General features: G+C 36.5%; 1 protein-coding gene across 5 annotated transcripts in view; it reads left to right on the plus strand.

Annotated features, from left to right (window-relative positions):
- Positions 1-12,933, plus strand: part of GTF3C3 (general transcription factor IIIC subunit 3) — a 37,086-nt gene that overhangs the window by 20,450 nt on the left and 3,703 nt on the right. For 4 of the 5 annotated variants that reach the window (XM_060151379.1, XM_060151378.1, XM_060151377.1 and 1 more), the window contains 8 exons: positions 480-583; positions 1,540-1,711; positions 3,995-4,197; positions 4,543-4,644; positions 5,291-5,426; positions 7,250-7,487; positions 8,066-8,256; positions 12,295-12,419. In XM_060151379.1, the coding sequence (XP_060007362.1) occupies positions 480-583; positions 1,540-1,711; positions 3,995-4,197; positions 4,543-4,644; positions 5,291-5,426; positions 7,250-7,487; positions 8,066-8,256; positions 12,295-12,419 (1,271 nt within the window). The remainder of the gene's footprint in view (positions 1-479; positions 584-1,539; positions 1,712-3,994; positions 4,198-4,542; positions 4,645-5,290; positions 5,427-7,249; positions 7,488-8,065; positions 8,257-12,294; positions 12,420-12,933) is intronic. The other variant, XM_060151380.1, reaches the window with a different exon arrangement.

Raw genomic sequence — 12,933 nt, forward strand, 5'->3', positions numbered from 1 at the left:
AATCTATTTCAAACTTAAGCATTGAAAAAATTCTACTTGAAACATAAGCATGGGCATAAAATGCTACTTCAGACTTAAGCACACTATTTTACTTTATCCCTTTCTCAGGCTCTTTGTAGTGAAGACTAAGAAGAGGCTTTTGGATTCAAGAAGAAAAAGAGAAAGTTCATGTATCCGTATTTGTCACTTTTGTTTTTTAGTTCTTTGTAGTTTTGATAGAAGGTGTGGGAGTTTATGTAGGTTTTCAGTAAGCGGTTAAGGTATTAGGAAAAGAATAGGAAGGATAATTGCTACCAAAGGACAGACCGAAAGAGGTGTAAGAACCTAGAACTAGAGTTGGCCAAACTTAGAATTGACTGTAGAATCATTTGCTTTGAGTGAAGTAAATGAGATCTTGCATAGAAGGTACAGTTTGCTTCATTTGCCCCACTTTCTAAGATTACATATAGGAACTTTTTGTCTGTCTGTCTAATCCACAGCTGGTGAGAATGTTTCCTGCACTATACCGGATGGTGTGCCAATAGATATCACAGTGAAGTTGATGGTCTGCCTTGTACATCTCAACATCCTTGAACCACTTAATGTAAGTAACATTAAGATTTGTACTTGATACTTTAGATCAAATCTACAATGTTTAGATAACAAGAAATTTTAAGTTGACCCTAGATTTCATATTAATAACCAGGAAGTCACAGTAAACATCAGATTATTTTGTGTGAATGTCTTTTAAAAGCTAAGTGTTTGGAAATGGGCTTATGATAATTTGTTGTTCTTTTAAAATGAGAATAATCCAGAGATTAGAGTGTGGGATTGGGCCTTTTAGACAATTGGCAGTTTCTGACAGCTGTTCTCTTTTGCCAACTTTGGACTAAGTATATCATTGAATAAAAAAATGTATTGGGCATCTACTTTGCAGACCTTAGGATAAAGTGTTGAATATAATATACAAATCCCTGTCCTCATGGATCTTTTGTTTTAATGGGATTAGGTAATAAAATAAATACATAAAATATAGGATGTTAGTTGGTGATCAGTGCTCTGGAGAAAAATCAGAGAAGAATAGGGAATACTGGGGGTAGGAGGAGTTACAATTTTATTAAATTGGTCAAGAAGAGCCTCCCCTGAAAAGTGACATTTGAATAATGACGTGAAGGAAGTGACGAAGTAAGCCAGGCAGGAACCGGAGGGAACAGCTTTGCAGAAAATCAGCAAACACAGAGGCCCTGAGGCCTGGGCGTTATTGACTTGCCAGAGGAAGAGCACAGCAGGTCAGTGTTGCCCTAGCTCCTGCAATGCCTGTCTTGTAACAGGCCTTCGGAAGCAGTGTGCTGAATGAGTGAATGACGGCAGTATGAATTCTTTTTAATAGAGACTCAGAAATGAATTTAAAAAGTGATTATTTAAAGCTGTTTTTATTAAGCCTTTCTCCTCTTAGATTTGCCTCAGATAACTTGTATATATGTTAAAAAGAGAGATATAAGTAGATGAGCGTATTTGTAATGACTCTTTGACTTCCGGCTGTTAATTGTTGGGGTCTAGCCTCTCTTGACAACACTCGTGGAACAGAATCCCGAAGACATGGGAGACCTCTATCTCGATGTTGCTGAAGCTTTTCTGGATGTTGGTGAATATAATTCTGCACTTCCCCTCCTTAGTGCGCTAGTCTGCTCTGAAAGATATAACCTCGCAGTGGTTTGGCTTCGGCATGCAGGTAATACTTTTTTGTAGGAAGAAGTTTTAATCACATAAGCAGGCAAGAACTTATTTCCCCAAGATGGTAATAATTATTATAAAATGTTAATGTCTTAGTGAAAGTATTTCTGGTTTCAGGGCAGTTTTTTGAAAGTCAGTATTTTAAGTTGTCTTGGTTTACTGCTAAGTGATTTTCCCTCACTAATATATTGGAGGAATGATTCACTTAATGGTACCAAAGTGAAGTAGAAAGACTAACATATCCCTGTTAAAAATACCTTAAATACCTGTCTTTTACCTGTCTTAACCACAGGCTCTGGTTTCTACTAATAGATTGTCAGACTTGGGATGTAATCTAATTTTTGAAGAGCTTTTAAGGATTTATATTTAATGTTATTTTGAGGAAAAAAAAGTTAATATATTTTCAATGTTCTTTGAGCTGAAAATATGCTCAAGATTGGATTTTATATGTCATTTTATTTCATTGCATCTAAATCCACAGTAATCTGAAATAAATCATTTAGAGTAGGAAAAGCAGCTTGGGAAAAACAACTAAATCTCTTACAGAAATGTATGAAAGCCAAAAATATTCTCATAGGATTTCCTATTGAATCAACATAAGAGATGCATTAAAGTTTGAATAGTCTTTGTTTCCAATATTGCATGATGGCAGAAAGTTTTAATATTTTCTTAAAATATTACATAATGGCAGAAAATCCTCTATAACTAGAGTAGCATTGATTGATATTCTGGGATATTTTGACACATGTCACAGATATGAAATGGCAAAGAGAGCACTTAATGATTAAGATAGCACGTTACTATTCGGATGAGTGAACATGAATACAAATGTAATACCATCATAAAAAATTACATTATTTGTAGGTTTTGAATTTTAAAGACATGAGCCGGGAATTGAAGTTTTTATTGCCTTCCATAAGGCCGTGGTATTTATACTGCTCCTGTTACTAACAGTAGACATTTTTAAATCCTCTTTAATTATGATCGTGATACTGATACATGCTTTTTCCATGTTGAGCCTGTGTAGCTTGAGATAAGTGGAAGGTAAAACCTCAGAATCATCTAAAAATCATAAAGAAGTTTGGAACAGTAGATAAGAAAGATCATTAGAGGAATTTAATGCTTGTAACATAATAACAAAATATCTTTTAAAGTGAGAAGTGAAAAATAATGAGAAATTCCATCACGATGATCCATCCACATTTAGTAGTCTTCCTTTATTACCAAAGTTTAACCTAAAGATAGTGATCAGGAGATATTTGAGAAATCTGAGATTTGAGGCAGCATACCATCTTATAGGAGATCATTGCAGTGAAAAGGAAAGAGATGAAAGGGCTTAGATTAGTGAGTGCTGTGGCTATTAGGGTGGAAAGAAGAAATGCTTACCAGGAATTCATCTTCAAGTTCAAATGATAGGACTTAATGATTGATTGGCATAAAGTGTGAGGAATAAGGCCCAGTAGCCTCACTTCTGAGAACTTATCCTGAGGAAATAATTGAGTGAGGTGAGGGGAGATGGTTTATATTGGAGATCACAAAACTCAGGAGCCTGGCACGTAACAAAAGTGAATAAAGTAGGTAAGTGAGAGGCCCCGGGCAGGGTGAGAACTGGAGACGCCTGTCTGAAGGGTGCTGCTGTTTCTCAGCTGGCTGATGCACCAAGTGGGAATGAAGGGACTCGCTGTTGCCAAATCCAGATTTTTCAAAAGAATCCAGTAACTTGGATTTCATAAAAAATCCTAGCTTTTAAGAATGTAGACAATTCACTGTTTTTAACAGCACTGTGGCCTAACAAAGCATATCTGTAGGTTAAACTGGGCTGCCCGTTTGTGAACTCTGGCTTATACACAGGAAGATATTTACTGTGGTGTTATTTATTAGAGTAAAAGTTTGGGATAACCTAAATGTCAAATAATATGGTTAAGTAAATAAGCAATTTAATTGAATATTATAATCAGTCAGAATGCCAGTGAAGGCATGGGAAAATGTTGAAAGCATAATAGTAAGTGAATAAATCAGAATACCAAATTGTGTGTGTATGTGTGTGTGTGTATATATATATATATATATATATATATATAAAATATATACTGATTACATCCTTGTAGCATAGATAGAGATTAAAAGGGATAATTGTTTTAAAGTACTGGAAGTATGCATATATTTCTTTCTTGTTATAATTTGTTTGTATTGCTATAATTTCTTTTAAAATGGAGAAATAATTTTGGCCCGCTTACAAATCTGTAGTTCATATTAATGCTTTATTTTAACATCATTTTAGAATGCTTAAAGGCCTTAGGCTATATGGAGCGTGCTGCCGAAAGCTATGGCAAAGTGGTTGATCTGGCCCCCCTCCATTTGGATGCAAGAATTTCACTTTCCACCCTTCAGCAGCAGCTGGGCCGTCCTGAGAAAGCTCTGGAAGCTCTGGAGCCAATGTATGATCCAGATACTTTAGCACAAGATGCAAATGCAGCACAGCAGGTAGGCCATGTAACATAGAAAGAAGTTTTTCTCGGTGGATTATGTTTTAGAACTTTTTCCTCTGTTAAGGATGTCCCTACAGCTTATATCCAAGTTTTATTTTAGTGTATTAAATTCAGTGTTCTTGAAAAAGTGATTTTGAGTCTTAAGTTACAGCAACTTAATATTATGATTGTTAATGTTATAATTTATAGTTTCTAAAACATTGGATTTTAATTATTGTGAGAGATCATAAAGCAAATGTTCTTAAGGTTTGGTTTCTAAGACAAAACTTTTCTATGCAAACAAAACAATTTACAACAAAGGAATCTTGTCACACTTATTATCATGTGCTTATTTACTTAGGAACTGAAGTTGCTGCTTCAACGTTCTACTCTATTGTTTTCACAAGGCAAAATGTATGGTTATGTGGATACCTTGCTTACCATGTTAGCCATGCTTTTAAGGGTAGGTAATGATCTTTCTTTATATTAGCCTTGTTGACTTTTTAAATGTTTAGAATTTGGTTTAAACATAGATTATAGCCATTTCGTAACTCTCTTTTACTCTGTTAAACTCAAACTTTTTAAAGTGAAAGTCAGATAAAAGAAGACTTAGAGGTTAATGGTATATAATTGAAAGTTCTACATGAAAGTGTAAACTTTACTATAGATTGTACAATAAAATCTTTGCTAGTACATATTTAGAAAAATGAGAACCATCATGGTATCAGTTATTGGCTCTGTAGACACTGCCACGTGCCAAAATTGTTCACTTTGCAAAAATGTTTTCCGGATATGACATCCTTTCTGAGTCTGGCTTTTTTGCAGGGAGGTGGCTGTGTGTGTGTGTGTGTGTGTGTGTGTGTGTGTGTTATAAACTTAATATGAATTGCTTTCTTTTTCCTTACTAAGGTGTGTAGTGTGACCCAGATTGCTTTGTTAAGGAAAAAATAAGTCTATTCATTCTCTTCTAGGCGTTTATATACACAATGACTGGTCTTTTTTTTGCCTTACTAAAGAAGCTTTCAGGCACACCTGTGACACTTGTTTCCCATAGATTTTCTCTAAAAAATTATGTGACTAAAAAATCTCATTTATCATCTTTAATTCAGGTAGCAATGAATAGAGCCCAAGTCTGTTTGATATCTAGTTCCAAATCTGGAGAGAGGCATCTCTACCTTATTAAAGTGTCAAGAGACAAAATATCAGACAACAATGACCAAGAGTCAGCAAATTGTGATGCAAAAGGTAATTACCTTCATTTGCTTTGTTGCACAAAACTTGGCTGAGTTGGAAAAAAAAACTCATGAAGTAATACTTGACAATAATCTAATTGAAAATATACCCTTTTTGAATAAAATGATATTTTCTAATCTAGATCCCTCAGGTAAAATAAACTCTTTTGGTGTTTTTTTTTTTTTTTCTTTTGGTGTTTTTAAAAAAGAAAGAAAGGCTATACGTAAATACTACAGTTTAAAAAAATTAAAAGGCAGGCATCTGCTTAGATCCTTCTGTGAAAAAACTAAAACAATCTTTTAATTTTGACTTTTTAAGAGGAAAATATACCCTATTTTAAGAAATTTGTGATGATTAGATGATAATACAGATTGCTTTGTCTAGTCACTTCAATTACATATATTCCATTCTCTGTTAAACTTATTTTTGACAAATGTAGCAATAGTCATAAAAAGTCTGAAAATAAGTTGCTTTGACCCAATCTCAAGTCATGTGACTTTGCAAGCCATCTATTTTTAGCTGAAAAAGGATCAAGTATGTTGGGTGAGGTTATTAGTCAGAGAACTTTGGAAGAGACCTAGGCTATAAACTAGAGATATCAATCTAGCAGAAAATTTTTTCATTGTTAATCAGGTCCACAGATACTAATTAAATCATTGTTTACTGACATGGCAGTATGCAATGGACAGGGTTTTAGAATCCAGAAGAGCTGAATCTCTGTTAAGCACAATATAAGGACATAAGCAAGATGTCGCGGGGGAAGAGAGTCAGAGGATAGGGTGGACTCAACTGCTCACAATCTAGCCTCAGAGCCCTGCCATCTCTCCAGTTTATTGATTCTGGGCTTATCCCAGTGGCTTCTGCCTCTGCACACATTATTTTGGACTGTTTCCTTAACATATTTTTCTCTGTATCTGACCCAGGCTGTTTTCTCTTTCAGTATTTCCTCATTTCAGGTCCATTGTTGGTTTTTCTTAAGCTCATAAGATTTTTGTTTTGTCAGTTAGTTTCATCATGGTGGGGATCACATTACACCAGTGCATCATGGTAGGATTATCTACAGCTCTTTATGTTACATGCATCTTTGTACTGATTTTTTTCACTCAACATTTTCTCATGTTCTGTTCTCTTTGTAGCTGTTATATTTAAGGAGTGTGTAATATGCATTGGATAGCAGTTCCATAATTTAATCATTTCCATATTATTTTTTGATTATATGGTTGCTTTTGACAATTTTCTTTTCTAAATAATACCATAGTGAGCATCCTCATGCCTATAGATTTATCCATATTTCTGAGTAGTTGTTTAGGATAGATTCCCAGGAAGAGAATTACTGGATCAAAGACAATAAAAAAAATTTTATGGCTTTTGGTATTTTTCAAGGGCTATAAAGGGAGGTTTCTTACAGACAAATAAGAGAAGATTTGTTAAGTATGAATTTGAAGTCCTTTGCTTAGCAAATATTTGAATGCCTTGTAGGTGTAGAATCCCATATCTGACCTCAATCATGGAAAGCACACTCGCTCTGGAGGAGCATATATTCTAGCTAGCACTGAGAAACACAAATGAAATAGCTGGACTTTACAATCAGAAATGAGAATTACCTAGGACTGCAGGTTGTTAGGCAGGCAGAGCAGAGGGGGGTCATGTTGAGGGAGTGGAAACAAGCAGCTCCCTCTTTCTCATCATTGTCAGAAGAATGTTGGCAAGAATTCAGTCCCATAGGGCCATGGTTATTAAATTTAACCATAAAATTGGTCATGTGAATTTTCTTTCTAATACTCTTATTTCTGGAAGTGCAGTGTCCTAACTGATTTTCATTGGTCTCATTTTAGCAATATTTGCTGTACTCACGAGTGTTTTGACAAAAGATGACTGGTGGAACCTTCTTTTGAAGGCCATATACTCCTTATGTGACCTATCCCGATTTCAGGAGGCTGAGTTACTTGTGGATTCTTCATTGGAATATTACTCATTTTATGAGGACAGGCCAAAACGCAAAGAGCTAGAATACTTTGGTCTCTCTGCTGCAATTCTGGACAAAAATTTCAGAAAGGCATATAACTATATCAGGTGATTTTCCAATAACTTATTTTAATTAGATTCTTTGATGGAGCATGTATATTTACTTTGATGTAGTTTCTCATGTCCAGGATTTAATAAGCTGTTTTATTTTAACTCTTGTCACTTACAGATTAATTTGTTCATTGATGATTCTCAGAAGCAGTATATGAGAGCATGCATTCTCATTTACTTAACCTCTTGTGCCTCAGTCTCCCCATTTATTGTGATAAAACAGGCATCATAATATTACCACCTTATAGGATTACTGTGAGAGTTAAGTGAGTTGTCGTATGTAACAGCTTTTAACAATGTCTGATACACATTATTATTATGCAGTGTTCATTGTTCTGCAGCTATGAGAGTGGGCTGGGAGAGAAAAAGTGAAACTTAAACCTCTTGATTCTGTTTTGTGGTTTAAAAGTTTTGTTGAAAAGCAGAAAGAAGATGTAGAAGCACTACATCCCCCTTGTTGGGGGCGGTGCATTTCAGTGTTGGTGGGACACCACTGAAAGGTTTCAGTCTTAAAAATCAGGAAGATTTTTCTTTTTACATTATTTTTTACCCTCACCCTCTTTCTGCAATTTTAGGATAATGGTAATGGAAAATGTCAATAAACCCCAGCTCTGGAACATTTTCAATCAAGTTACCATGCATTCCCAAGATGTACGACATCACCGCTTTTGTCTCCGTTTAATGCTGAAAAACCCAGATAATCATGCCCTGTGTGTCTTGAATGGACACAATGCATTCGTATCTGGTAGTTTTAAGCATGCACTTGGTGAGTGTCCTGGCATATGACTTTGTCTCTTTCCCTCTGCCTTGGTTTCTTTATCTCTGGAATGGAGATAATAATTGGACCTACCCTGTAGATTATTGTGGAAATTAAATGAGTTAATATAAAGTACTTAAAATAATGCCTGGCACATATAGTAAGTGGCTATAAGTGTTCTCAGTAACTATAATAATTAATATTTATTTTTCTTACGATGCTTTGGTTTCAAAAGGTTAAAGTAGGTCTTTAAAGTAGGACTTTGTTTTTTTGAATGGTTTTTTTAATTAATTAATTTTGGCTGCGTTGAGTCTTCATTGCTGCATGTGGGCTTTCTCTAGTTGCAGCAAACGGGGACTGCTCTTCGTTGCGGTGCATGGGCTTCTCATTGCAGTGGCTTCTCTTTGTTGTGGAGCACAGGCTTCAGTAGTTGTGGCATGCGGGCTCAGTAGTTGTGGCTCACAGGCTCTAGAGCACAGGCTCAGTAGTTGTGGCACACGGGCTTAGTTGCTCTGCGGCACATGGGATCTTCCCGGACCGGGACTCAAACCTGTGTCCCCTGCATTGGCAGGTGGATTCTGAACCACTGCGCCACCAGGGAAGTCTGAAAGTAGGACTTTAAAGCTCAACAACTCTCCCTGCTGAGGCTTGTTCGTTCTCAAAATAATTTTCATTAATTATGGATGCTTTGCTACCTGATTTTAATTTGCTGTAGTAACAAAGAGGAACTTAAGATTTGCTGATAGTTCACTCCTTTAGGACTGTGGTCCCGAACCTTTTTGGCACCAGGGACCAGTTTCATAGAAGACAGTTTTGCCACGGACCAGGGGTGGGGTTGGGTGGAGGGTGGTGGGGGTGGGGATGATTTGGGATGATTCCAGTACATTACATTTATTGTGCACTTTATTTCTATCATTATTACATTGTGATGTATAATGAAGTAATTATACAAATCACCATAATGCAGAATCAGTGGGAACCTGAGCTTGTTTTTGCTCGCCACTCACTGATAGAGTTTTGATATGAGTCTGCATCAGTTGATTTATTATGGTCTCTGTGTAATCAAACCTCTCTGCTAATGATAATCAGTATTTGCAGCCGCTCCCCAGCGCTAGCATCACTACCTCAGCTCCACCTCAGATCATCAGCGATTATATTCTCATAAGGAGCATGCAGCCTAGACCCCTCGCATGCACAGTTCACAGTAGGGTTCGCGCTCCTATGAGAATCTAATGCTGCCACTGATTTGACAGGAGATGGAGCTCAGGCAGCAATGGGAGCGATGGGGAGTGGCTGTAAATACAGATGAAGCTTCACTTGCTCGCCTTCCGCTCACCTCCTGCTGTGTGGCCCGGGTCCTAACAGGCCATGGACGGGTTGGGGATGCCTGCTTTAGGAGACAAGTCTTTTTTTTTTTCCCCCTTTATTTATTTATTTACTTACTTATTTACATATACATATATCTCTTCTTTTTCAAATTTTTTTCCCATTTAGGTTATTACAGAATTTTTTAAAAATATATTTCTTTGTTTTATTTATTTATTTTTCTTTTTTCTTTTTTTGGCTGCATTCGGTCTTAGCTGCGGCACATGGGCTCTGCGTTGTGGTGTGCGGGCTTCTCTCTAGTTGTGGTGCTTAGGCTCCAGGGCATGTGGGCTCTGTAGTTTGTGGCACACAGGCTCTCTCGTTGAGGTGTGCGAGCTCAGTGGTTGTGGCGCGTGGGCTTATTTGCCGCACAGCATGTGTGGGATCTTAGTACCCTGACCAGGGATCGAACCCACGTTCCCTGCATTGGAAGGCGGATTCTTTACCACTGGACCACCAGGGAAGTCCCCTATTACAGAATATTGAGTAGAGTTCCCTGTGCTATACAGTAGGTCCATGTTGGGTATCTGTTTCAAATATAGTAGTGTGTATATGTCAATCCCAAAGTCTCAATTTCTGCTTTGGTACCCTAAGTTTGTTTTCAAAGTCTGTGAGTCTGTTTCTGTTTTGTAAATACGTTCATTTGTATCTTTTTTTTTTTTTAGATTCCACATATAAGCAATATCATATGATATTTGTCTTTCTGTGTCTGACTTACTTAGTATGATAATCTCTAGGTCCATCCATGTTGCTGCAAATGGCATTATTTCATTCTTTTTAAAGGCTGAGTAATATTCCATTGATATGTACCACATCTTTATCCATTCATCTGTCAGTGGACATTCAGGTTGCTTCTGTGTCTTGGCTATTGTAAACAGCGCTGCAATGAACGTTAGGGTGCATGTATCTTTCCAAACATGGTTTTCTCCAGATATGTGCCCGGGAGTGGGATTGCTGGATCATATGGTAGTTCTATTTTTAGTTTTTTAAGGAATCTCCATATTGTTCTACATAGTGGCTGCACCAATTTACATTCCCACCAAGAGTGTAGGAGGGTTCCCTTTTCTCCACACCCTCTTCAGCATTTATTGTTTGTAGACTTTTTTGATGATGGTCATTCTGACTGGTGGGAGACAAGTCTTTATATTAAGATTTATTTACATAGCTCTTACTAATTCTAATTAAACTCAGGGAAAATTTAATCATTTATAGGAAATTTCTATAATAAGGAATCAGGAGCACACAAGTAGAAAAATACCTAACCAAAAGTTTAGGTGAGACATGTATCTCCTGCTGCCTGAAAGCTAGTGTTGCCAAGTTCACTTCTGAATATATTGTGATTTTGTCTGTTTAATACTTTCATGTTTCTTTGTGTATGGCTGCTGTTTTTATAGTTGTTCAGCCAGTAATCTTGAACATCAGACACTGAAACTTTCCTTCATTGTGTATGCTTTTTTGGAATTGTTAGTTTAATATTAAGAAAATATAAAATAGAGATTTTATTTTCCTATATTTAGAAACTTTTACACTACACAAAAATAGGAAGTCCAAACGGCAGGCTACCATCTGTGCTGCTAAAGAGATTTTACAGTGCTGTGCCTTCTGGAATAGAAGTTTTCTTATCTATATGATAAGAGATCATACATTTATAAGAAAAATTTGCTTAAATTCCTCTGTCTCATACAGTTAGGCATTTGATATGAGACAATTATATATATAGAATACATGGAATTCACAAAACCATGAATTCTTATTTTATTATTAGATACATTTAGCTCTTCTCAGGAAAAACAAAGTAGTTGCTATGTTTGGGAAAATAATACCCATAACCTAGAAAACAAAACAAAACTATGTTTCTTTTTCTCACCTCCATGATCCATCACATCTGAATTTATAAGATAGGTCTCAATTAATTTTATGAAAGAATTCACCAAAAGACACATTCCCCCATTGGCTTTAAAAAGATTTAAGGTCATAAGATATATTTTTGATCACAATTGATACATTGTTTATTTTGGAAGTACTGTTCTACATGGAAATGTCTTAACTGTACCTTAAAAAAGTTACTTTTATACTCATATTTAATCTTCATGGTCAGGATATACTCATGGATAAATCCTTCTAATTTTGTTATATGTTATATATTATTTTAAAATTCAAATTAATGTGCACCTGGTTGGTATTTTTTTATTTTAATTAATTAATTAATTAATTTTTGCCCGTGTTGGATCTTCATTGCTGCGCGCAGGCCTTCTCTAGCTGCGGCAAGCAGGAGCTGCTCTTCACTGCAGTGTGCGGGCTTCTTATTGCGTTGGCTTCTCTTTGTTGTTGAGCATGGAATCTAGGTGCGCAGACTTCAGTAGTTGTGGCACACGGGCTCAGTAGTTGTGGCTCAGGGGGTCTAGAGCACAGGCTCAGTAGTTATGGTGCACAGGCCTAGTTCTTCGCCACATGCGGGATCTACCCAGACCAGGGCTCAAATCCGTGTCCCCTGCATTGGCAGGCAGATTCTTAACCACTGTGCCACCAGGGAGGTCACTGGTTGATATTTTAGAATGTACTCCTTGCATATGTTAAAGTAACAGTAACGTTTGTTTACCTTAAAATATATTAGAGTAAGTGTTGAAGAAATAAGGAACTATGTTTTTGTCCCACCATCTGACATCACTGTTCATTTTTCAGGACAGTATGTGCAGGCCTTTCGCAGCCATCCCCATGAACCTCTCTACAGCCTCTGTATAGGCCTAACCTTTATTCACATGGCATCTCAGAAGTATGTATTAAAGAGACATGCTCTTATTGTGCAGGTAATTCATTTGGATTCCTCATTACTTGATTTTATGTTCTTTAAAAATGAATACACTTAATGCTTTTGTTTCTCTGCTTCAAAAGTAGCACCTGCTTAGCGCACATGTTGGGAGTACCCAACACCTATCCCTATGTTCAGCACTCATGGACCAACATCTAGGGGTACTCCTGGCTAAGACTTATGCAACCATGTAGAAAAGGGTGCGCAGCCAGATCATAAATGAAGACGACACAGGCAGAATCTTAAGGAACCCTGTGCAGACTTCCTTATATTCTGGAGCCTCAGAGGCTTCCAGCCTTCTAGGTCCTTAAGATTTTTTAATTAATTTAAAAAATATAATAATATATACATACAATAAGGTATGAATACGTACCTGTGTGACTGTTTCCTTACATCATCACCACAGTGTGCTCTTTTAAAGTCTTTTTAGTTCGTAAAGCAGTTTGAAATTACCTTTTTGTTTTCTTGTTTACTTTTTTACATAACTTGTCTCCTCTAGTAAAAATATAAAC

This window comes from Lagenorhynchus albirostris, chromosome 6 (genome assembly GCF_949774975.1).
Source record: "Lagenorhynchus albirostris chromosome 6, mLagAlb1.1, whole genome shotgun sequence".
In the NCBI taxonomy this organism is placed as follows: Eukaryota; Metazoa; Chordata; class Mammalia; order Artiodactyla; family Delphinidae; genus Lagenorhynchus; species Lagenorhynchus albirostris.